Raw genomic sequence first — 26,326 nt, forward strand, 5'->3', positions numbered from 1 at the left:
GCCTGAAGCCGAACGCCTGAAGCTCAAACAAGTTCTGGACCCTTTTTTGATGCTCGAATGGGGCAGTTTTGTGTGTTTTTCTTCTTTTTACATTGGTGACCTGCACAAAATCGTTGCAAAATGCTGTAAAAAATGCTGCAAGATCGCGGTTAAAAATGGCGCAAAAAATGCTGCAAAGTCACGGTAAAATCAGGCGATTTTCTGCCTGAAAACGATATGTTCAGGTGTGAATTGGCCTCATCTAAGGGGTAGATCTCAAATGAGTAGAAGCTCTGCTGATTTTATCATCCAATCATGTGCAAGCTAAAATGCTGTTTTTTATTTTCCTTGCATGTCCCCCTCGGATCTACAGTAACTTTACTTCCAAGTGCACTTTCAGTGCAAAGTGGATTTTCCTTTAGTAAATAACCCCCATTGGGCCAACAACATTTCCTCAAGGAAATTATTGCCTTGTAGAACTTAATTATGCAATTTAGCTAATTTGGGTGACAATATTGGGGCAGATAGTTTTCTAGTAAGATATCAATTAGTCATTATGTCTAAGTGCTTTAGGGGGTTTTCGTGGATTTACTTATGCCTACAATTTCGGGTTTCAGTTCAGGGGTCATTAAGACAAAGCAATTGCTGATCAATAAGTTTAATGAAGACGCTATCTAACCAGGCTAGAGAATTGGAGAAGGGCAAATAGGAGTGGGGAGGAATATTTTTATAGAAGGATTCAAAACTGTCTCAAACTTCTTTGGGGTGGGAATAAGTTTGACCTTATGATTATGAGGTTCATAAAACAGTCATTTAAAGGTGAACATACAGAAAGTTACCAAGTAAATAAATCCAGCCTTGGACCAACGCTGGACTTTTTCAGTGCTTTCCAAGACAATTTTATTTATAATGTTATTTAGTGCTGTTTTTGTGTAATTTGTGGTAAAAGGAGGGGAGACTGACTCTAAATGTGGGTTTGCAAAATTTATACAATTCCACTGTAAGAGAAAGTACTGTATGTCAGGTAAGTGGTTCTCAACCCTGTCCTCAAGTACCCCCAACAGGCCATGATTTTGGGAATTCTTTTAGATAAAATACCAAGCGAATGACTCAGATTTTAAGCACCTGTGCAAGATAAAGGAAAACTTGCAAATATGGCCTGTTGGGGGTACCTGAGGACAGGGTTGAGAACCACTGCTGTAGGTCAAATAGATAGTTTAACTTTATTCTAAGTAGCAGCTGTATAAATCAGGTGATCTCTCAGTCACTGTAATTTTTACATGCATTCTAAAAGCGGTCTCTGGCTGTTCACCCACTGCTTGAGTTCCTAGGTCAACACACGTTCTTAAGAGGGGCCCCACTATACTACGGAGAATGCAACAGGTTTTACTATGTAACTGCTTATGTCTTGCTTTTACCTAAAATGTTCTAACTTTGTTAGAGTTGCATGTGAGCGGGGCCAATAGATTGGTACCTGGGGAATAAAGATAATCTGAGACCAAGGAAGGTGGTACAAATATTTAGTAAAGTAGAAGTAGTAATTACACTAATGGAAGACAGTGGCAAGGTGCTCATTTACAGTTCCATACAAGGGTGCCTCAATATTACAGGAAACCCAAGTAAAATAGCTCTTAACAACGTTGGTGGTATTTTACCATAGTCTAAGTGCTTGAGTGGACACTGTTAGGCTACTTGACTGAAACTGCATCTGATGATGGGGCAGACTGATAGATAGAACAACGGTGCTGGGGCTTTCAGTAACCGGAGAGGAAGGTCCTTGTCCCAACTCTCTAGGGTTCCCAGGTGGCAGAGCCAGGTGTGGTCTCCCTGCATTATCCCTCTTCTCCTTATTACCAAGTGCACTGTCCCTAGCCAGCAACAATCCTGTAGCTACACTATCCACTTCGCAAAACTCACAAATGCGTGCCAGCTGCAGTGGAACAGTGCTATATATAAGCATCGCCCTCACAAAAAAAAAGACCAAAATCCAAAATCGGATGGCTACTGTCCTGATGACAACTATGAAGGCCCCAGAGGAACAAAAGCTCCTGTCAACCCCTATTCCCTTTGCACATCAGCTTCCGGAACAGTGCCACCTACAGAGCGGTGGCTGAACTGCACCTGCCTACATGTACATCTGTAATAAAGTATTCCTGCTATGAATGTAAACACAAATAACATTTTTATTCATAAGTAAAATAGTTATAATGGCTAGAAAATTTTTACTTTATTATTGCATTAAGGTAAAAAATGTCCTGCTCATTGTATTACCCCCACACTCCCCTTTATAGTTACCTGAGCCTAATCCCAATCCAGCATTGTGCCCATCTGCAGCGGTGCCGGCCTCTCTTTCTCTGTCCTCACAAGCTCATACCATTTTACAGAGCAATATACCAGGCTTATTGTTTTAATTAAACAAATAACCTTTATAACTGCTTTAAACTGAACGATTCGCCAATCATAAGGTTAGTATACAATATTTCATAATTTCTGTACTTATAATAAAGCAAATATTTAAAACATCACCAAATCTCACGAGACTAGCAGGCAGAGGCAGCAGTGCCATAGACCTCACACTGCAGATATACAGTTATGAGGCTGGAGGCACAGGAGGCACCCTCATACCAAGAACTGCACTGCTATTTCAGGGTACTGCTTAGACACAATTAAGATTTTTAAATGTTTAATATAACACAGAACATTTCCAATTTTTTGAGTTAATTTTCACTTTAATGTGCTGTATTATTGTAACATAAAGAGATATCTACCTCTTCTTGCATTGCTGCTCCTCTTGCTCCTGTTTGCGCAGGTTCATCAGGTTTGCCTGTGCCTTTCCCAAGTTAGTCCTGGTCCTCTCAAGTTGCTCGATGAGGTCCTCATTAAGCTGTCTCAAGCGATCATTTTGAACTCGTGTCTCAAGTTGCTCACTGTTTAAAGATTGCAACTGATTCTCCAGCTGTTTCATTAAATATAAGACAGAGGTCATTACTCAATTTAATACAAGCTATGTAATATGAAAAATAATTCACAAACATTAAAAAAAACACAAAAAGGTGGGAGAAAGCGTAACAATTACAGAAAGAAAATGGGAAACAAATAGACATTTTAAGTGAAAAATCTGGAATGCACAGATGTAAAAAAACAAAAAAAAAAAACAAAGTAAAATGTTTACATGTAAAAATTACTCTACGCAAGAAAGGCGTTTTATAGCTTTTGGTCTTATGCAGTGGCAGTCCGTGCATTGTGGGCGCACGGGTGCCCCCCCTACCCAAACACTGCCCCTTTCAGGACGTCGGACGCATGGACTCCTTTGGCGAGTAGGAGGGGGTGAATTTTTTGAAGCACCTGATTAGAGCCAGAGAGCTAAAAAAGGGTGGGCTCGGGGAGCAGAGTGTGCGCCCTGATCCTACCCAATTGTGTGACCATAACGAATGAATATTTTGAGCACCAGCCACCACTGGTCTTATGCACACCAGGGCTTTTGTAAACACTTTTCTGCTAGCAGGTAGTAAGTCACGTCTTTGCAGTTGCAATTGGGTGTATTTAGGAGTGTGAAGCACTTGGCCATTTAATTGGCAAGAATATTAATTAATTCTGGCCTTTGAAATGAAAAAAATGCTTTATCATTTAAAAAAAAGATATACCAGTGCATATCAAGCTTAAAGTAAATCTGTACTTTGCCCATACAAATGTTCCTTTTCACTTCTGCTGTGCAATTAAACAAACTTACCTTTCCTTCGCTCTGCCAACACTCAGTTTGCCTATCAGAGCGACTAGCAAAGCCCATTAAAAGTCACAACCTGGAGCTTAAACAGGGCTGAGGGCTTTCTCCCGCCCATCACATGACAATGCTGGCAGCCAGAGTTGGCAATTGCCAAGCACTTGTGTTGACAAATGGGATAGGAAAGGAAGGAGCTACATGCTCTCCTATAACCAGAGGTACCAGGTACACTATATTACCAAAAGTATTGGGACACCTGCCTTTACATGCACAAGAACTTTAACTCTTCGTCTGTAGGGTTCAATATTGAGTTGGCCCACCCTTTGCAGCTTTAACAGCTTCAACTCTTCTGGAAAGGCTGTCCACAAGGTTTAGGAGTGTGTCTATTGGAATGTTTGACCAGTCTTCAACAAGCACATTTGTGAGGTCAGGCACCGATGTTGGATGAGAATGTCTGGCTCACAGTCTCCTCTCTAATTCATCCTGAAGGTGTTCTATCGGGTTGAGTTCAGGACTTTGTGCAGGCCAGTTAAGTTCCTTCACCCCAAACTTGCTCATCCATGGTTTTTATGGACCTTGCTTGGGCACTGGTGTGCAGTCATGTTGGAACAGAAAGTTCCTAAACTGTTCCCACAAAGTTGGGAGCATGAAATTGTCCAAAATGTCTTGGTGTTCTGATACCTTAAGAGTTCCCTTCACTGGAACTAAAGGGTCAAGCCCAACCCCTGAAAAACCACCCTACACTATAACCCCCCCCCCCCCCCCCACCACCAAATTATTTGGACCAGTGCACAAAGCAAAGTCCATAAAGACATGGATGAGCTAATTTGGGGTAGAAGAATTTGACTGGCCTGCACAGAGCCCTGACCTCAACCCGATAGAACACCTTTGGGATGAATTAGAGAGGAGAGTGTAAGCCGGGCCTTCTTGTCCACAACAGTGCCTGACCTCACAAATGCGCTTCTGGAAGAATCATCAAACATTGCCATAGAAACACTCCTAAACCTTGTGGACAGCCTTCCCAGAAGAATTGAAGCAAAGGGTGGGCCAATTAAATATTGAAACCTACAGCCTAAGACTCCATTAAAGTTCATGGGCGAGTAAAGGCAGGCGTTCCAAAACTTTTGGTAATATTGTGTATGTCACTTCACTTTCCAGGGAGAATGGTGAGGTAGGACGGAAGATAAATATAAGTGGCCAGACTAAAGTGAGCTAGCTGCATGGCCCTGTATGAGCCAAGCACTGGAGCATTTTAATTTAACAGACGTGGAAAGAAGAGTTATGCCGCGTACACACGACCGGACTTTTCGATGGACTAGGTCAGACGGTCTTCCTGACAGACTTTCTGATCGAAACGGACTTGGCCACACATGACCGGACTAAGTCTGTTCGAAAGTCCATTCATTTTGAACGTGATGACGTAAACGGAACTAAACAAGGAAGTTCAATAGCCAGTAGCCAATAGCTGCCCGTGCATCGTATTTGGTCCGTCGGACTAGCACACAGACAAGCGGTTTTCCCGATTTTAGTCCGTCGGATAGATTTGAAACCTGTTCTATTTATAGGTTCGTCTGACTTTTGGGGAAAAAAAAGTCCGCAGGAGCCCAAACACGATCGAATTGTCAGACGGATTCCGGTGCGCTGGACCAAGTCTGCCGGAAAGTCCGATTGTGTGTACCCGGCATTAGGAGGCTCATAGATATGATGGTGACAGCCACAGAAAAAAAATGAAAATGAAAAGGTGCATGCAGAGTTCATGCTCAAAAACAGAGGGGAATTCCTGAGATCACAGGCATTTCATGAATAAGTTACTATAATAGGTGTGCTCTTATCAGAGGCATATATCCCAGCTGTCCACTTTGTGTACCTACAATCTTCTTTGCTTATGTCATGCACAGATCTTTATACATTATTATTTTTTAGGTCGTACTTTTTATTGAGGGTTTTCCATAAGTTTACAAAAGACAGATTGAAATAAGGAACAGATAAAACACATGGCTCCCATTTAGGCTACTCTCACACTGAGGTGCTTTACAGGCGCTTTACAGCGCTAAAAATAGCACCGGTAAAGCACCTCTCTTTCACACTGGAGCGGTGCGCTTGCAGGATGGTAAAAAAAAGTCCTGTAAGCAGCATCTTTGCAGCACAGTAGGAGCGTAAAGCACCCGTGCCCATTGAAATCAATGGGGCAGCGCCGGCGGTTTTAACCCTTTTACGTCCGTTAGTGGGGGTTAAAAGCACCCCGCTAGCAGCCAAATAGCGCAGCTAAAACAATGGTAAAGCTCTGCTAAAAATAGCGGTGCTTTACCACTGACGCCCGCCTGCCCCAGTGTGAAAGTAGCCTAAACATTACCACTGGGTGTGATGACAGAGTTTTCAGTCTATAAAAGGAGCAAGCTAAGTATAGTATCACATTACTGTACATGGTGTGAACTGTATGAGTAAGGCAGCATGGCTGGTTTTCTACACTGAGAAAGGAAAAAGAAGAAAAAAAATGTAGAAAAAGCAAAGAAAACGTACAGGTGGAGCTGGAGGTAGGGGTAAGTGCAAGGGCAAGTGGGGGGGGGGGGGAAGAGAAGATGGCTTCAAGACTCTACTGGTTGTCCACTCTGCTTAGACATATCTGAGATAAAGGTATATAGGTCTTAGTGTCTCCAGGGTGTAGTACAGGGGTGCTCAACTTTTTGAAAAGTAAGGGTCACTTAAATGATTTGGTAACCGGTCATGGGCCACAATGAAATGAAATTGTTCAGAATTTTGGATTTTTAATTTTTAATTTGCACAATGAACATTTTCCTCCTGCACCTGCTAAATGCCGGTGGGAGGGAGACAAGTCGGCCTTCAGTGGGTGCAGGAGGAAAATGGAGATGATTGGTTCCTGTACATGCCACTCCCGCCATCCCTCCAGTCCAAGTGTAAAACAGAATGCGGTAGGGAGGCACAAGCCCCCTGGAGCATGGGGCGAGGTATGGTTAAAAACACATCTAATCTTAGGTCTGGTAAAGCAGCTTGCTCAGCCTGGATCTGTCTGCTGATATTGGGAGCCAACAAGGACATGGCTTGCTCTGCTCTATGGGCCCTTTGATCCGCCCAGAGGGGAAGGATTCCCTTCCATTTTTTTTTGTTTGTTTAGTGGAACAGATCGGATAGGAGGTATGCAGGTCTTTTGCAGCTTCACAGAAGTAAATGGAGGGTCCAATCAGGTCCTCCTGAAAAACAGTCAGCCAGACCCGATCGGACAGATCATGTGAAAGGGGCTTAAGGCTGCTTTCACATGGATGCACTGCTGTTTACCTGTGGGTTAGCTGCGCTTTGCTATAGACTTCTATCATATCTTGCAGGGGTTGTGCACTTTCTGAAAGTGCACCAAACCAGTAGAATATAATAGAAGTGCTTGTGGTGTGCATAAAAGTTTTATTCCAATAGACATTGATTTAAAAATTGTTGAAGGCCTCAAACTGTTCCAGTTCAGTAAACATGGAAAAAAAAGCCTCATTGGGATGGCAAGTAGATAATTGGAGATCATCTGCATAAAGTCTCAGTTTATGATGGGAGTTACAAGCCACAAAACATCAGCACTTTTGAAGTTTCCACAATGCAAATGTATTTCTTTGTAGCGAGTATAGGATAGAAACCATACAGACGCCAACACGTTTCAGCCAATCCTGTCCTTAGTTGTAGCAAAATATGGATGGATCCCCCCATCATTATAAACCCACTCATCAAGGAAGGCTAGACAAGGCTAGACAAAGAAAGCAATCACTGAACCAGATTATGTATGGGAGGATCCAGAAATTACGTTTCTAAAAAGCTCTTACCAGACCCAATATAGAGACAACACTGCACATGAACAAAGAAAAAATCATGAGAAAAATAGCGACATTAGATTTGCGGGTCAATGTCCTACCTAAAGTTAATACTAAGGAGTATTCTGGTCTTAAAGCTGATCTCTGCGAATCAACCAAAATATATTAAAATGTGTTAAATGCTTGTTACGTCGGGGGGTTGGGGCGGGCTGGGTGAAAGGATATATTGCTTTCCTTACCTCTGCTCTGGTCAGCTCCAGCACTCTCCTCCCCAAAGCTCCAGCCTGTGGATGGACCCTTTACATCATCCTGTGCAATGCAGGGCTATTGACACTGCATTTTACATAAAGGAGACTGCAATATGACAGCAGCCGCAGCTTAGAGTCCCAGTCCCACCTTAGAGAGAAGGCAGAGCTGGACTGGTTGCACAAGTTAACTGAGCCTGCCAGAATAGGGGAAAAAGGTAAGGATCCCTCCATATTCTTGGAATCTTGAAGTTCAGCTAGAAATACAATAGCTAAAACAGAAAAAGGTGGCCTCTACAGATAACCAGAAATATGAAAATTGATAACAGTGTGTACCATCATCCAAAGATTGATAGAATAGAGATTTTTGGGAACCTAGTTCCCTATCAAGGTTCACCAAAGGCAAGGGAGCAAGTGGACAAAAAAAAAAAAAAAAAAAGGGTACAGTATAGAACATATAAAAAAGATATGTAGACAATTGTTTACCCCTTATCCTGACACGTTATTGCCATTTCTCTCTACAGGTCTGATGTTTGAGAGTTGTGCAGTGCATCTTCAAATTTGTGCACTTGTTACTCTCTATCCAGCATCACCTCTACTATTAGCACTGGCATACTTTTATCTTCTGACCAGGTCCATAATTCCCCCCGGGTTCTATTTGTGTGGCAAATCGGCACTAGATATATATATATAATTTATCATTCAATTCGGCACCCTTGATGTTTACCTTTTTCACTTTGCACCCCTATTTGGCACATTCATCCTTCCCCTTTTTTTTTTCAGGGCACTCCGCAGTGGCCCACCCTTTCCCTCCCCCCCCCCCCCCCCATTTCACTTTGCACACCCCACGGCACATCCTCACTTATTTTTACCCTGACACATTCTTTCACTCCATTCATTCTCACCTTTTTTCCTCTCACATTCTTGGTCCTTATTTTATCCCACTGTCCCTCTTTCTCCTGTCTTCTTCCTTTTCACTCCTTCTCTTCTTTTTTCTCTCTTTTTTTCTATTTTTTTCTTTCCTTCTTTTCTCCAGTTCTTTGCCTCTTTTGTTCTCCCTTCTTCCTAGGGTCTATCCTCTCCCTTTTTCTCCCTCATCTCCCCCTTTTCTTGTTCCCTCTGTCCTTCGCCGTCTTCTTCACTCATCACTTCTTTCCTCTTCTTTTACCTTCCCTTATGTTGCTTGTTTGTGTTTTTGTTTTTTTGTGTTTTATCTGGTTGTTTGACTTTTTCTCACCATTTGCACTCAGCTTTTCATATTCACTCACCGATGGGATTAACATTGACTCTCTTTCAATGTTTTTGGTCACCTACCACCTCTACCCACAGCCCCCTTCCCCCATTACTTCACTGACACTTTCTCTCCTGTTTACCCTACCCACCCCCACACCAAACAATCACCTCTTTCTCCCTCCTCGTCTTGATTTTTTTTCTGGAATACTCACCATATATACCCCATTTCATCCAGACTCCACCCACCGACTTGTCAATCTCCCCCAGTCACCGCTGGCTCCCCTGGGTACGCCCTGTGCTCTAGTTGCACGGGACTTGGGTAAGCAGTTGTTCATTGTTAAAAAAAAGAAAATAAAAACCTTTCTTCATTTCCTCCATTTAACTGTATTATATGTATCTAATAATATATATATATATATATATATATATATATATATATATATATATATATATATATCTCCACTGTCATTGACTGCGTATCTATTTGCAGATGTATTTCCTGATGAAGCGGTTCACCCCCCGAGAAACTAGTCGAAGTACTATGCTTGTCCAAGTCACCTTTGTTTTAACTTTTTTGCTTTTTGTATCAAATCATTTGTACAGTTTTACAACTGTCTACATATCTTTTTTTATATGTTCTATACTGTACCGTGGGAGTCCATTCTCGCAGGGGAAACGCGACTTGCATCACAACTTTGGGAGGCAACTTGGATACGACTTGAGTGTGAATCACAGCGCCACTTGGGGCGACTTGAACACGACTTGGGGCAACTTACAACACGACTTCTTATGGCCAATAACAGAATAATCAGCTCTGGAGGGGGAACACCACTCCAGATTTTAAATAAAAAACTGGCATGGGTTCCCCTCCAAGAGCATACCAGGCCCTTAGGTCTGGTATGGATTTTAAGGGGAAACCCCCTACGGTAAAAAAAACGTGTGGAAAGGGGGTGGGGACGAGCAAGCGCCCCCCCCCCCCCCCGAACCATACCAGGCTGCATGCCCTCAACATGGGGGGGTGGGTGCTTTGGGGAAGGGGGTGCCCTGCGGTCCCCCCACCCCAAAGCACCTTGTCTCCATGTTGATGAGGACAAGGGCCTCTTCCCGACAACGCTGGCTGTTGGTTATTGGGGTCTGCGGGCGGAGGGCTTATCGGTGGTGTAGTGGTTAGCACTTTCACCTAGCAGCAATAGGGTTGCTGGTTCAAATCCCAACCACAACACTATCTGCCTGGAGTTTGCATGTTCTCCCTGTGCCTGCGTGGGTTTCCTCCGGGTACTCCAGTTTCCTCCCACACTCCAAAGACATGCTGGTAGGTTAATTAGACCCTGTCCAAAAAGAATTGGCCATAATATGTGTATGTGTATGTCAATGTTGTAAGTGTGTCGGGACTCTACAGGTTAAAGGACCGCATAAATAGCTGCAGATGGACACCAGTGGCAAGAAAAAGCGCCCAGAGGCGATTCAGTTCGTATAGGTAGCGCTATATAAGTCATTCATTCATTCATTCATTGGAATCCGGGAAACCCCTTTAATAAGGGGGCCCCCCCACCCTATGTGAATGGTATTGGGTACGTCGTATACCTTACCCATTCACCTGAGGGGAAAAAAAAGTGTCAATAAAAGACACACTGCACAGGTTTTTAAAGTAATTTATTGTTGTAAAGTCGCTTCAATTCAATATAGATGGAGATCCGACTTGGAGACATCTTCCATTGAATTCTATGGGTACAAGTCGCCTAGAAGTCGGCTTGAAGTAGTACAGGAACTAATAGTCCACTTGCTCCCTTGCCTTTGGTGAACCTTGAATCTTCAAAAAAACTTTGGCCATACTTCTTTTTTTAATAATTCAGATTACCCTGCCCCATACATGACACCAAAGTGTTGCTATCTCAACTACAGCATCTGAAATGCTTATAGAGTTAAATGTGGGTGGCCTTGGATGTTCAGACACTTTAATTATCCATTCCTTTTCTCAAGCCTGAAGTGACCCAAAATTGCCTTTCACCATAATAAAACAAGTGATGTTTGGCAAATGTGTTTCAGATGCAAGGTGGGCCCTCGTTAGATACCCCATGGAAGTGAAAAGAGAAAGGGTGGAGGGGAGGGGTGTGGGGACAGCAAAACAAACAAGAAACTGTAGTCTCACCATGGCGGACCAGCAATGCCAGTTCAGCCAAGGGTTAGATATACTTGTGGGGGATAAAATACACCCTGAAAACAAGAACCTGGTCTGCCCTAGTAGGAGGCAGGTCTTTGGGACTACTGGAGAAAGAAGAAACTTCTGACAGTCCCCAGCGACACTACCAGGGTGAGTTGTAATAACCCCTCCCATTGCTGGGAGTCCTCAGTTTTGTAGCCAAGCAATATAAAATTTTATAAGAAGAAGGGAGGGACCTCTGTGTATCCTGATGTACATAAAAGAAAAGGATTTTTACAGGTAAGCAGTAAAAATCCTATTTTCTTTTCTTACATCAGGGGGCACAGAGCCATAGTAATTACTATGTGGGATGTCCCATAGCAATGGCAACTTAAGGGGGGAAACAGAACAAAAAACAGGAGGCCAGAGGACTCATATTGCAGCCTGCAGTATATACTGTGCCCAAAGGCAATATCCTCATGACCTTTAATATCGATTTGATAAAATCGGATAAACATATAAACCGAAGACCAAGTCGTGGCCTTACAGATCTGAGCCATAAAGGACAGATGATGCACCACCCAAGAGGCACTAATCGCCCTGGAGGAGTGTGCTCTTAATATGAGAAGGAAGAATTTTCTTCTTTAAGCTGAAGCTTAAATAATCACTTGACAAATCCATTTGGAAAATAGTGGATCTTGACGCTGCCTGTCCACATCTTGGACCCTCTGGCAGTACAAAAAAACCTGTGCTTTGCGAACCTGAGCGATCGCCTTTAAATAGACTGATCGCTCTTACTACATCAAGAAAATGTAGTGCTTTCTCTTCCCCAGATTAAGGCTCTGGGGAGAAGGAGAAAGAATAATATTGTGGTTTAAATGAAACCCTGTTACCAACTTTGGTTAAAAATTCAGGATGAGGACATAAAACCACTTCATCCTTATGTCTGATGAAATATGGCTCTTACAAGACAGAGCCACTAATTCCGATACTCTTCTAGCAGAAGAAATGGCAACCAGAAAAGATTATCTTTCTTGTCAAAAGAACCAAGGGAATTTCTTGTTAGGTTCAAACGGCTGATTCAGCAAAGCCGATAAGACCACTCTTAAATCCCAAGGATTTAGAGGTGCCTTGATAGGGGGAATAAACATGTTAGCCCCCGAATAAGCTACGCACCAAGAGTGGGAAGCAAGAGGCCATAGGAAAACCTCTTACAAGGCCGGGATCTGGCTCTTAATATAAGTCAAGACCAGCTTCATTTCAGATCCTATAAGCAGGACATCAGGAATCCTGCCTCAGACATACTTTCTGGAGTGCCAACCCCTGGATCCACACCAAGAAACATATGCCTTCCAGACCCTATAGTAAGTGATTCTGGAAGCCGGATTCCTGGTATTAAAGTAGATCACCCACGATCTGGTGCTGCCCTTGGGGACTTTCTCCTGAACCTGCCGATTGAGACCGTTGAGACTGCCTAAAGGCAGATGCCACAGGCATAGGAGAGGCAGCACGATTAAAAGGAGAAATGTTTAACCTCCTTTTACTGGTAAAGAGAGCTTTACCCTTTTGGATGTACTTATCCACTCTAAATAGCCGTACCCCAGGAAGGGACACAAACTGGCTAAGGGTTTTCACATGGTGCTTTGGCTGATCAATATTTCAACCACGGACCTCTGCAAGAATGCACTAGTCCAAGTATAAGCCATAAGGCTTAAACGATAGAGTCCTTCATAGCATCTGTGAGACACAGTGCATCAGACACACCAGGCCATTGCCGAGCCTGCTGATCAGGCAGAATTTCAGGCATCTCTCACCTGTTCCTTAACCCTTAGAAGTCCACATTTTTTAATGAATTAGCGTGACTCAAAATGTGCTCCACCAAAATAGTGGAGCAGACGTTAAAGGGTTAATGGACTGAGATACACCAATTGCTGCAAGACTGCAAAAGACATATTGTCTTTAAAAGGAAGTTCCAACCTTAATTTTCTGGATCCTTTAACATCAGTGCATTATCCACTGGACATGCGAGACTCTGCTCATTGAGGTGATTGCAGCATCAATTGCTGGAACCCCCCATTTCTTCATAGAAATGTTCCCATTCAGAACACATAAGCTATGCATGAATAGGAAAAAAATATGCTGAGGTGGGGGAGGTTCAAATGAACCTTATTAGAAGTAGACACCTCAAGAAACTGTGCTGTAGGCAACAAAAGGCTCCGAGACCTTAAAGAAAACCTTCAGGAACTGCGGGAAACACTCAGGTTGACCCACAATCCTGGACCTGCGGCAGGACCCTGCCAGTAAACTTTTATTGGCCTTACTACCAAAAAGGGCCCAGCTCTCAAAGAGAAACATTTGCAAGCAAAACCTTGATTCTTCGGATTACGAGGCTCGGGTACCATTCATTTAGCCCATTACAAGACATCAGAATGGATCCGGTCAGGATGGCTGGCTCTCATCAAAGGATTACTGCCCATGGAGTTCAGCACAACACATCCTTACTCGTGGCGGAAAAAAAAATGATGACTTCCAGCAATGGGAGGGGTTATATGGGGGAAGTACACGCCTTAAGGGGCGTGCCAGTGTCAAGCACCTGTCAGTCGGATATAACCCACATAGTAATTACTATGACTCTGTGTCCCCTGATGTAAGAAAAGAAAATTAAACAGTATCCAACAGAGCAGCATTGTTAACCCTTTCAAATTAAAAATAAAAGTAATTTCTTCTTCTCTCTTGACTTATGTATGATCTCTTCCTTTTGTCTAAAGAATGGACTATGCAAAGGATGTTGAACAGTTTCTACAGATTGGAGCTGTGGGCACTCAGGGCTCTGTGCACCTGATCCTTTTCAATAAGTGATTTGTTAAGAAGGGTGTTAAATAAACCCTGGATTGGATGTTGTCCTGTTACATCCATATGTTGTTGAAGCAGTGGTTGTCTTTCACGTTATCCAGGTGGGACCACATTGATTGAATATACGATATGTATGCTGACTCATAACTGCAGCTTACCAATGCATGCAGCCATGGGAGAAAGGGCCAACTCAACATAATCCAGATGTTTGTGAATATTCTGCAGGCCAGCTTTAGTCCTAGACATGTTTCTCTTTTGCGACTCCATCTTGGCAAAAAACACTTTCAAAACAGTTACCCAGGAGCTCGTAGCAAACACACGCGATCAGGGTTATGTGCAGATCACCATTTCAGCATCAACATAATATTTCCAAAACTGGGAGCTACCCATTTTAAATTGCAATGAACAATTCAACTGCAGTAAATGTTTGGTGAATTTTCCCAGCTTAATAAATATGCCCTTAGATGCTCTTCATTATTTCCAGTATAAAGCAAGAATGCACATACACTCGGCTTAATGTCTAGGTATGCAACCAAGCATAGGAAATAATGTACATACTTGCAGGTGTTTTTATAAATTAGCTTGAAAACACAATTGGACATCTGTATTTTAACTCCCATTGGCATGGTTCCTAAATAGCTGCTGTAGTCCCCCTACCTTGTTTGTAACTACCAGTCATGCATACTGAAGTTGACAACAATGTCAAGGTAAATGCCAAGAAGCCTGAAGACTACATTTTATTGTACAATCATCCAGACTGACATAGGATTCAAAGAAAATGGATTACAGAGAATATTTTAAAGGAATTCTAAAAAAATTAAAAAATAAAATGTAGCTGCTGATTAATAAAGAAACACTCACCAGCACAGGTATCCAGCGCTGTCACCCCAAGAGCCAGTTCTTCACCGTTCTTTGGGTCCCTGGCACCACCACCTTGAATATGGAAAGCCAGCTGTGACTTCTTGTTTCACAGCTGGTTCCTCACTGCATATGCGTGAGACGTGCTGCAGTTTTGGAGTAGTCCCATAGCCTCCTGGGACACGTCACAGGTTCCAGGAGGTTGCAAGCAGGGAGGTCAACCTCTGCTATTCAAGCCTAGCAGAAGTGGGAGTGGGTACCTGTCAGAAATAGGTACCTACTCACAGAAAAAAAAAAACACTTAATAATGGTAGAAGAGGGCGAGAGAAGAAGGATCAGTGGAGTTTTCACTTTTAAGTTAAGTTCCGCTTTAAGTAAATTACATATCTAATACAAAAATATATCTGAAAAAATATCTGAAGACATGGAAACATCTTATTTTATTCTGGGATGAAGCATTGCAAATGCATTGTGTCTCTACAGTATAGGTAGATTGCAAGTGGGCAAAACTGCTCAGATTTTCATTGAATGAATGAAAGCATGCTCAAGTACGGCATGGAATATAAACTCATGGAATAATTGCATTTGTCAATGTATTTGGCCAGTGAAAGGCTAGCCAGAGGATCAGAGAATGTTTAATTTTTATACAGGTTTCAAATGTCTTGCTTGGTCCAACAGAACATTCTGATGGCACAAAGTCTTCTTGTTTAAGCAATGATGGTGGGAAAGAAGGATATGTATAGAGACAGTTCTGTATTTTCTTAGTGAAGCAACAGCAAGCAAGTAAAGCTGGCCATATATGAATCGAAATGTGGCTAGTTCAACAGGGACCACCCTAATTTAGATGCATGTGTAGCCACTGTGCATAAACAGAAGTCAATCTACCAATCGACTTCTGTTCACCTTTCCTGTTGATATGTTGTCGCTCATTCAGGACTGCAGGCAATAGACTGCAGTGCTGATCTGTCTATTCTGACAGTAGGGGGGACTCTCTGTTGTCAGAATGCAATGACACAGCAAGGAAGATTCCCTCATCCAATGACACAGCGGGAGTGGGATTCCCGTGTTCAAATTGAATGTGTGGATGAGGGAAATGGAGTTTTGTGCAACCAGCTGGTTGAATGAAATAAACTGACCCATGTATGGCCAGCTTCAGGCACTCACTTTGTGGTTTGTGAACAGCCATTAATGGATGTGAGTCACTGCCCATAGGCAATTCACCCTTGGACACCACAAGACTTTTTTTTTATTGTCTCAGGAAAATGATGTGTCTGATCTTTCAGATTTGGCTTTCAAACCAGATCATAAACTATAAAATCAGATTGTACAATCGCTTTATAATCTCTTTTAGATCTACCAAACCTATGTAACATGACAACAGAACTAAGCAATCCACTGGTGTATCAAAGCAGGAGGGTCCTTGCATTATGTAGTTGATGGCAGATATAAAAAGAAAAACAGAGTTGATGTCAGGTTGGACAGCTATGGATGATCACGTAGCATTCAAGTCAGTGTAAGCTGTAAACACTGCTGTGGTAAATGACACAATTGCATTTAATTTGTGCTGAGTGTATGGATCTTACAAAAAGATGAACAACTTCTATAGATTAAATTAGTTACTGTAAACCAGTCAGGGACTGAACACTACCAGTCTCTATACGGCAGATCTCTGTAATGCTGGAAAATGTATATTCTCATTTTAATGTCTACAAATATGCCCCCTCCCGCCTCTAACCAAAAGCTAACATGAATGGTTGCAGAATGCGACCCTTTGCCTTTACAATAAAAAGACAAAAAATTCATATGTCGAATGACAGTCGGACTGTCTGCATTTCTGTCTTCACTCTGAGGTTTATGGCCTTAAAGGATACATGTACTCAGAAAACATAGAAGCTGTCATTGCTGAATACCAGAACCAGCATGCAGATCAGCGCATCTGATGTTTCCGGTGCGGACTTCACCAGTTGCATGTTTGTTAGTGCATTTGCCCCATCAAAGTCAGGAAAAAGATATAGAACTCTTAAAACCCACACTAATCACATTTTTCCCTCGGGCTGTCTGGTCTATAAACCAATCAGGTGCAGATTTTTAGGAATTTTATGTGAATTGTTTTTTCCTTCTTTTTTTTTTTTTTTTTTTTTTTTTATGTTTTCTATATTTAAGGATAGATATGTGGGCATGTGTTTTTCAGAAGTATGTAGGTTTAGTTGTGTTGAAATGTTGATAGTTGTGTTAAAATTGTTTTAATATTGCTGTTGTAAAGTGTAGCTTGATAAATTGAATTGTATATATACAATGACAAAGTATTATCATATGTTATATTAGGGGTCAGAAACAAAGAAGTACTGAGGCCATAGATAGCCAGGGTATGGGAATTAGCAGATCTATACCAGCATTGCCAGTAGCCATATATTCTTTAGCACAGGTACCTTTTGACGACTCAAGGAATAAGAGAAAGTACTGTCATTTGGAATAGGAGTAATACGGACGGTGCTCTGTACCTGTCGCTGTCGCAGAACGATGCCCTCAAGCTCTTGTTCCTTCCTCAGTAGTTCCCTCTGCAAAGTGGTTTGTCTGTCCTGTTGTCTGGTGGAATCCTGCACATAAGAACAATGTAATCAGTCAGATATCAGATGTCATGGTGACATATTTTTACAGAAGACAAAGCCCTGTCTAATGCTGGCCACATACCAATTAGATTTTCATTGGACAGCTAGATTTACTAATAATTTGAACCCACCTGATATGATTGATTTTGAGTGGATTTGTTAGATATCGGCACTGCATAGTTATTAGTAAATTTGTCAGATAAAATCTAGGGATTTGATTTATGGCCAGCATAATCTTTTTACAGTCTTCACTTCTCTGAGATGTGCCAACCTGAAAGTTCTTCAATACCTTAGAGTGGAAATCCAGATAAAAGGAAGGAGAGCCTCAGAGATACAGAGGAGAACTACTATAGGAGAATAGTTTACAAGTGCTTGAAAAGTGCATTTCGCGTAATAGGCAATGGCGTAGGCTGAGTTAGGACATGCGTGCCTGAAAAGCTGGGTGTGGTGGACATCTAAACACAATGTGGATCTATTGGGAATTTTATATAGAATAGGTGTGTAGCCTTGAAGGTGGGATTATTTTTCATAAAAAGGACAGCAAGATTGACGTTTAAATACGTGCTTTGTAGTTGGACTCAGGGCAAACAGCTAAGCACACTTAAAATACATATACATCAACGGTTTTACCTGCAATAGATTTATTATTGTTTTGAACCAATCTTACGATACAGAAGCCCCTGCCAGACAGAATAGTCAGGTTGGAGACCACTCTTCTCTAAAACAGATACACCTTGGTCACCAACCTATCCCCCTAGCTTGTGATCAGACTGTGAAAGGGAAACACAACACTCATGATGTCATTGCTATTCTGGCTTGTCCTAGAAGTCCAAATCGTTGACTAACAATATTCTATAAAACAATAGAGATCTGACTGGATTGCATGGTTGTCTCACCCTCTCCCAGTCTAAAAGCTGTTGTTCAGTAGACTAGGACAAATTTATATCAGGACAGATTCATGTATATACACTGTATATGTTGCTCAATACTAATGAAATGAACTGAAAGTGAACTTGTCATAATAAAGTATGGGAGCTGTCACTGCAGGCCTTTGTCTAAAAGACTAGACTATGATTCTGAGACCCGGAATAAGTTTGCTGTAAATGAATGTCAAAAATAGTGTCAGAATTAATTTTCTCTAGATTTCTTTTTGGGTCTGGAAAGCAGACAGCTTTAAAGTCAAAGACCAAAATGACAGCCAGAGAACTGGCGTTCTCAAATTGAGAGGTCAGCAATGTCAGCCTCCATTATTGTCTAATCGCAGTTTATCTTTAAACATAAGTCCATCTTTCCTTTCACTTTAAATAGTTTGTTTGGGCCCAGCTGGCAGAAACCAACAATTTTCTTAGCGAATTGCTGAGCATACTGTTCATGCTGTATAAACTGTATGTAGCCTCCACTACATGCAGTATACAGCGCTGTGTTCAGGTAGCACTACCAGGACTTCCTGTCTGCTGCCAGAGCAAAATGAAATTGAATACAAGGCTTCCTTTGAAGAGCTAAAGTGTAGAGTGTGACATCATCTGCCTCTCCATCTTAGCCAATCAGAGGAAGCCTTGTATTAGTTGATTAAAATACAAGGCTTCCTGTAAATGGCTGAGAACTCAGCCTGACTCAATTTTGTTCTGGCAGCAGACGGGCATTCCCTGTACCACTGCCAGAACATGCAGTATACTTTATGTAGTTGATGCACAGAAGAGGTCCATTACCTTAGAACACTAGCAAAAAACGAAGGACTCACGGAGTGGGGCAGGGTTATGTGAAAGGCGGGCAACCTGGGGCATGTCCGTAAAAGCTTGCCAGTGTCCAGTCACCTGAAGGTACACGCCTATAACCGAGAGTCTATGAATATGCAGCCTGTGTCCTGTACTGTCTAAAAAAGATACACTGTAGTTCTCTTGGGCCAGCTTGGTCCAAGCAAACTGTTTAAATGAATAATATACATATGAGTTGTGTTTTTTGTCTTTGCATGAAGTTCAGCTTAACTTTAGTCATTGTTTCATCACATAGGTGCATAAACTCTTGCTGTGGGGATTAATAGTCAGTCTCACCCCACAGAAAACTAGGGTATGTCTACAAGTACAGCTGCCCATTTTACCTCTGCTCTCCAAGTCACTTATTTTACTACCTTGTTTGTAATGTTACCAGAACAAATAGAACCAGACAAATGTCAGTATTTCTCATCTTTATTACTTTGACGATCTGGGTCCCTCGGAGTATCTACAAAGTTATGGGAGCCCTCATATGGCTTATTCTACATTGCTTGGAGTGGCTTACCATTGTTATTTTTAGGCCCCCTATACAACAGTTTTTTTTACTGTGTAGCCTATATGAATCATACCTTCCTTTGTAGCCGCTCTCGCTCTATTTTGATCTGCTGCTCCATTTCTTCATATAGACTTCTCACCTCTCGTCCGTGATCTGTTTCTTTCCTGTATTACAAAAAATTAGCAAGACATGAAATGTGAAAAAACATGCATCATGGAGAGAAGGTTGTTTAAAGAAAAAAAAAAAAACAGTTGCTCCACATGAAGTAAAATGCACAACAAATAATTATTTCTGACTTTTAAACTACAGTTGTTATAGACAACGGTATTGCTGATTTTTATAAAGGCTTATGTCGACAACCTTTTTTTGTTTCTAGCATAACACAGGTTCTCTGTGCCGATACAAGTCTATAGAAATGCAAAACTTGCATAAACAGGTAACTGGAACGGGGTCAGCGACAGGTAGAAATGTACCTGTTATTGAATTCTGAATGATCTCAAAAGCATCTTAGACCGATGTCAAGCTGATGCCATTGAAATAAGCCTAAAATTAATTGACAGAGGCCCTTCGGAATGTAAATTATGGGACAGATGAATAAACATGTTCTTACCAAGAACCTGAGTTGCTGCTGCCCAATCACGAATCATATTAGTGTTCACCCATTCGCCGAACAGCGAACAATATGCGGCAGTCGCGGCAAATTCAAAATAACAAACTAACATTAAAAAAGAGCTAGTTTTAAAGGCTTATATGCAAGTTATTACCATAAAAAGTGTTTGGGGACCCGGGTCTTGCCCCAGGGGACATGTATCAATGCAAAAAAGGTTTTAAAAACTCTAGTTTTTTTCTGGAGCAGTGATTTTAATAAAGCTTAAAGTGAAACAAAAATGAAATATTCCTTTAAATATCATGACTGGGGGTCTCCTTAGTCTGCCTGTAAAGTAGCGCATTTTTCCATTGTTTATAACAGTACCACAGCAAAATGACATTTCTAAAAAGGAAAAAAAGGAAAAAAAGTCATTTAAATCTGCTTATGGCTGTAATGTATTGTCGGGTCCCAGCAATATAGATAATCATTGAAAAAAACGGCATGGGTCCCCCACCGCCAATTCATAACCAGGTCTGTTACGGAGATTAAGGAGAAGCCTGCACCAAAATGTAAAAATAAAAAAACATGGCGTGGGGCCCCCACAAAATCCATACCAGACCCTTATCTGAGCACAAAAGCTGGCAGGCCACAGGAAAGGGGGGGGGGAACGAGAGAGCCCCCCCCTCCAGAACCCTACCAGGCCACATGCCCTCAACATGGGGAGGATGCTTTGGGGTCCCCCCCAAAATACCTTGTCCCCACGTTGATCCACACCCTTATCCTCTGTGACCATATTGGATACAATATTATTGAAGCTATATACATGGTGACCAGGTGCTTGTAAGTTAAACAGGGGAAGTTTGCAATTCACAAGGAGTTGATTACACAACAGCTAAATTTGCTCTGTTCCACCACCCAAAGAATAATTTCCTTCATCATACTTGAGTGCTAGCTGAAGAATGTGCCGTATTTCATGGAGTGATCATTAACCACTTTTTGTTCTTTGCGCATCTTACTAAGAGACTAATAATATTTAGCATAAGGGGCCTGCTCACATTTCTCTGAAGTTTTGTTTAAAGGAGCCAGTCATTCTAAATACAACAGTTTGCTGAATGTTTGTTGGTAGTTGATGTTTAATGTCTGTGGACTGAGGAGATAGAGGGGAGTGGTCTGGATACTCGACCAAGTCAGGTGACGTGTCCAGGGAAGAAGAGAGAATGGATTCGGTCACCTCCAAGGACTGGGAACGAAAACATGGGAGCCGATTGGAGCTGACCATAGTATTAAGAGTGCCCAAAGTTGGATGGACTGAGAAGGAGATAGGACAGTTGATGAGGAAGGCCACCCCAGATCAAGTGTCTTACCTTTTACACATGAAACCTGATTATGGAGGATGATTACACCTATATTCTCTTAGAATGGCGAGAGAATATTCCAACGGAGTTCCAGAAGAACACTGAGCCTGGTGGAAGGACTAGAGGCACAAGTGATATAATTGCTGCCAGCAAGTGATTCTGATGGAAACACCTCCCAGTTAGGACTGGTGAGTCCAGCCTCTGAGGTGGCAGATGGCCCAGCTGCAGGGATGCCATCAGCTTCCTTTTATACTGACATGAGCCGATTAGTTGATAGCCTGATAAAAAGCCACACCATTTCCGCTCATCAGGGGTATCAGAAACGTAAATTTCGGACCGTGCTCCCACACCAAGAGAGGAGGAAGATTTTGAAAGTTTAATGGATCAAGCGGTGTAGGCAGTAGAAGAATGGAATGTGTCGGAGGCTGTAAAGAGACACCGGATCAGTGAGAGTCTCAGGAGTCCAGCAGCTGATGTCATTTGGAGTCTGAAGAGAGGAAAACCAGACTGTGCAGCTATGGATTACATTGAGGCGTTATGTGCAGTCTATGAGAGAGTGGAAAAGCTGCCTGATGTACAAATTCAAACACACTCACCGGTGTCATGGAGAAAGGCTGTCCGATTATGTTGTCAGGGTGGATTGAATCCTTCATCATATTATCTTGAAGAAGGTGATTGATCCTCGGGACACTGATAAATCAGACTCTAGCGGATTCTACAAGGGGCCAGGTCAAATTATCCCATTGTGCTCTGGTCTTTGCTGAAAGGGACACAGGGGTCCTATCTTATCCAGAGCTGATCCAGCTTGTCAGAGAAGAAGCAGCTTTGTTGTATGAAAAAAATCACGAGAGGTGACAAAGGCTTCCCCAAAGATAGAGAAAGTAACGGTGCCGCCAGCTCAAGTGGATACTGGCGTGTAGGAAGTGGAAAGAGATCAGGAGTGCCTCAAGGCTCCTGTGGTGAAATCTATACCCAAGTTGACCCTGTTAAGTTGCTCACGCAGGTGGTTCAAGCTCAAGACCAGACGCAACAGGCCTTGATGTACGTAATGGAAGCCCAAGAGAACCTCATCAATGCATATCTGTGCTATAAATCAGTGCCCATCTGTGCTGCCTCCTTAGTGCATATCTGTGCAATCAATCAGTGCCCATTTGTGCAGCTTCATCAGTGCCCATCTGTGCCGCCTCATCAGTGTACATCTGTGTAACCAGTGCACATCTGTGCCACCTCATCAGTGCACATCTGTGACACCTCATCAGTGCCCATCAATGCAGGCTTAGCATACACCTATGCCAGCCTTCCCTATGCCCTTCAGAACCCCTTGTGGCTTCCTCCTAATTCAGGAGACGCCAACATTCCCCCCCATTTACTTCCCAGCCTGGAGTCCAGGTGGACACAGACTTTTTCCCCAATCAATTGTTTTTATTGAATTTTTACAGAGGACATGCTATCAACAATCGTGACCCAGTGCAACCTCTATGCACAGCAATTTATTTTAAATAATCCAACGTCCTATTATGCCCGTCACTACGAGTGGAGAGACCTAATGGTGGAGGAGTTGAAGGTTTTTTAGGCCTCACATTTTGTATGGGACTCACCAAAAAAAAAAAAAACAAACACTTTGAATTCCTATTGCTTACACCCCATGCCAATCTTCTCCTAGGTAATGCCCAGAACCAGATACCTCATGAAATGAGGTTCCTCCATTTCAATGATATTACCCAGTGCCCTCCCCAAAATGACCCAAATTATGACAGGCTTTTCAAAATTCAGCCACTACCAAATTATTTTTCTGAAATATTCCCCCAGCTGTTTACCCCGGACCAACACATGTGTGGATGAGCAGCTTGTTAAATTTAGTAGAGGCAGGCTTAAAATCAAACAATTTATTCCCAGGAAAAGGGCCCGCTATGGGGAGAAGGTATACAATATATGTGACCGAGTCACAGGGTACATATATGCCTTCAACGTGTACGAAGGGAAGGACACCTAGCTGCAATTCCCTATTTACTCAAACTACTTGGGATCAAGCGAGAAAATTGTTTGGGACCTCATATATATATCCCCTACTGGAGAAAGGCTATCATTTATACGTAGACAACTTCTACGCATCTCTGTCCCTGTTCCACAACCTTCACCGGAAGAAGACACCAGCATGTGGCACCGTAAAAAAGAACCGGAAGGGCTTTCCTCAAAGACTTGTCAATAAGAAGTTGAGAAAAGGAGAAACATTGAGTCTGCGAAACAAGGAGATTTTGGCAGTGAAGTGGAGGGACAGAAGGCATGTCTACATGTTGTCGTCGATCCATAAAACTAAAATGCATCTATGAATATAATTTGTTCATGGGGGGAGTCAACTTCAACCAAATGCTAGAATCATGCCTTGCCACAAGACGGACATACCATTGGTATAAAAAAGTTGCAATTGTTTTCAATTGGCCATATACAACTCATATGTCATTTGCCGCAACTCCACCCACAACCCCAAACGCTTCCTTGGCTACCAGAAGGAAGTTTTCACTGCCCTTACATTCCTGAACGGCACACCAGGAAAACATCTGATCAGATGTTCTTAGTCGACTCTCCGAACGCCACTTTCCAGATAAATGCCCTCCCAGACCAAACGCTGTAAAAAAAATAAAAATAAATGTACGGTGTGTACCAGAGCAGTAGTCAGAAGAGACTAATCTTATTATTGTGCCCAATGTCCTTCCCAACCAAACCTCTGCATAGGTGAATGTTTTCGCCGTTACCATACTTCAATAAATTATTAGTGAAGTATGGTAAACATAATCCTTAGTTCCTGCCACACACCTTCACACCCCTTATGCCACTGCCTGCTCTGTAAATGACCCTGGCTTTTTATTCGACCGCTCTTCTGTCTGCCGATTCTGTACATACCTCTATCTGATCTGGGACTGATCCTGGACTCTTAGTCAACCATGCTTCTGCCTAATGATTCTGTACATACCTCTGTCTGATCTGGAACTGACCTTGGACTGTTTGACCATGTTTTTTGCCTGCCTCATGGACTGATCTTGTACCCTGCTACTGGACTAATGGGATTCAACACAGGGGTCTCACATATGTGAGGGGCTCCAGAATTGTTTTTCTGTATGAAGAAAACTTTTTTTGTTTGTTTTCTCAATCTTAGATTAGGGTCTGGAGACTCGGAGGCTTCAAAGAGATTTGGATGGGAGAAGCCTCTACCTCTTTCCCCATTCAGTCCTGAACAAGGGCCTACTTCTGCCTGTAGGACTTGTTGCCATTATATTATCTCTGCCTGTCTCGCTGACCACACCACATGTTCCTGCCTACTACCAGGACCAATATTTTTGGCACTTCTGACAATATCTCTGCCTGCACTGAACATGGACTGTATATGGACAGTATCCCTGCCTGCTGCCTGGACAATTGTGTTCGCCATTGCTGACCAAGTCCCTGCCTGCTGCCTGGACCAGTGCTATCCTCTATCCGCTATCCTAAAACTGCACTACTTGCATGTTGGATCTCTGTATGTGGCCAGGCAGTGTAGAAGTGTCGCACATGTGGTATTGCCATACTCAGGAGGAGTAACAGAATGTATTTTGGGGTGTCATTTTTGCTATCTAAATGCTATGTGTTGGAGATATCTTATAAAATTTACAACTTTGTGTAAAAAATAAATAAATAAATAAATAAAAAAAAGCGGATTTTTATTTTTTTATTTTTTTATTTTTTTTACACATTTTCCAAAATCTTCTGGAAAAAAAATGAACCGTTCAAAAGACTCATTTTGCCTCATACATTATACGTTGGGGTGCTAGCTTTCCAAAATGGGGTTATTTTGTGGGTGTTCTATTGTCCTGGTGCTCCAGGGACTTCTAAATTGTAATAGATGGTTGAGATGTGTAATTTATGCTCCTAGAACACCTGATGGTGCTCTCTGCATGTTGGGCCTCTGTATGTGGCCAGGCAGTGAAAAAGTCCCACGCATGTGGTATTGCTATACTCAGGAGTAGCAGAATGTATTTTGGGGTGTCATTTGTGGTATGTACATGCCATGTGAGAGAAAAAAGCTATTACAATGACAAGTTTGTGAAAAAATAAAAATCTTAATTTTGCAAAGAATTGTGGGAAAACATTACAACTTCAAATAGCTCACCATGCCTCTTACTAAATACCTTGAAATGTCTACTTTTTATAAAGGGGTTATTTGGGGGCATTTGTACTTTCCTGGCTTGTTAGGGTCTCAAGAAATGAGATAGGCCGCCAGTACATCAGATGTGATACATTTTTTATGATTTGCACCATAGCTTGTAGACTCTAAAACTTTCACACAGACCAAATAATTTCCACAAATACCGGGTTATTTTTACCAAAGATATGTTTCAGTATAAATTGTGGCCAAATGTTTGAAGAAAAGTGATCAAATACCACCAAAAGAAAGCAGTATTTGTACGAAAAAAAGGACAAAAAAATAGTTTGGGTACAGTGTTGCATGACTGAGTAATTGTCATTCAAAGTGTGAGAGCACTGAAAGCTGAAAATTGGTCTGGACAGGAGGGGGGTTTAAGTGCCCAGCAAGCAAGCGGTTAAATTTGGCGCAGAGTTCCCCTAAATTTCCGTACCAGATCTGAAGGGCCTGGTATGGATTTTGGGGGGGATCCCCAAGCAATTTTTTTTACATT

At 42.2% G+C, this 26,326-nt stretch overlaps 1 protein-coding gene across 1 annotated transcript in view; it reads right to left on the bottom strand.

Annotated features, from left to right (window-relative positions):
* Nucleotides 1-26,326, bottom strand: part of CRACR2B (calcium release activated channel regulator 2B) — a 124,805-nt gene that overhangs the window by 10,219 nt on the left and 88,260 nt on the right. Inside the window, exons 7-9 of the mRNA XM_077459901.1 lie at nt 19,786-19,876; nt 17,337-17,432; nt 2,748-2,935 (exon numbers count right to left, since the gene is read on the bottom strand). Of these exons, the coding sequence (XP_077316027.1) occupies nt 2,748-2,935; nt 17,337-17,432; nt 19,786-19,876 (375 nt within the window). The remainder of the gene's footprint in view (nt 1-2,747; nt 2,936-17,336; nt 17,433-19,785; nt 19,877-26,326) is intronic.

Source organism: Lithobates pipiens, unplaced genomic scaffold (assembly GCF_037356315.1).
Source record: "Lithobates pipiens isolate NorthernLeopardFrog02 unplaced genomic scaffold, aLitPip1_a1.2 Scaffold_10, whole genome shotgun sequence".
NCBI lineage: Eukaryota > Metazoa > Chordata > Amphibia > Anura > Ranidae > Lithobates > Lithobates pipiens.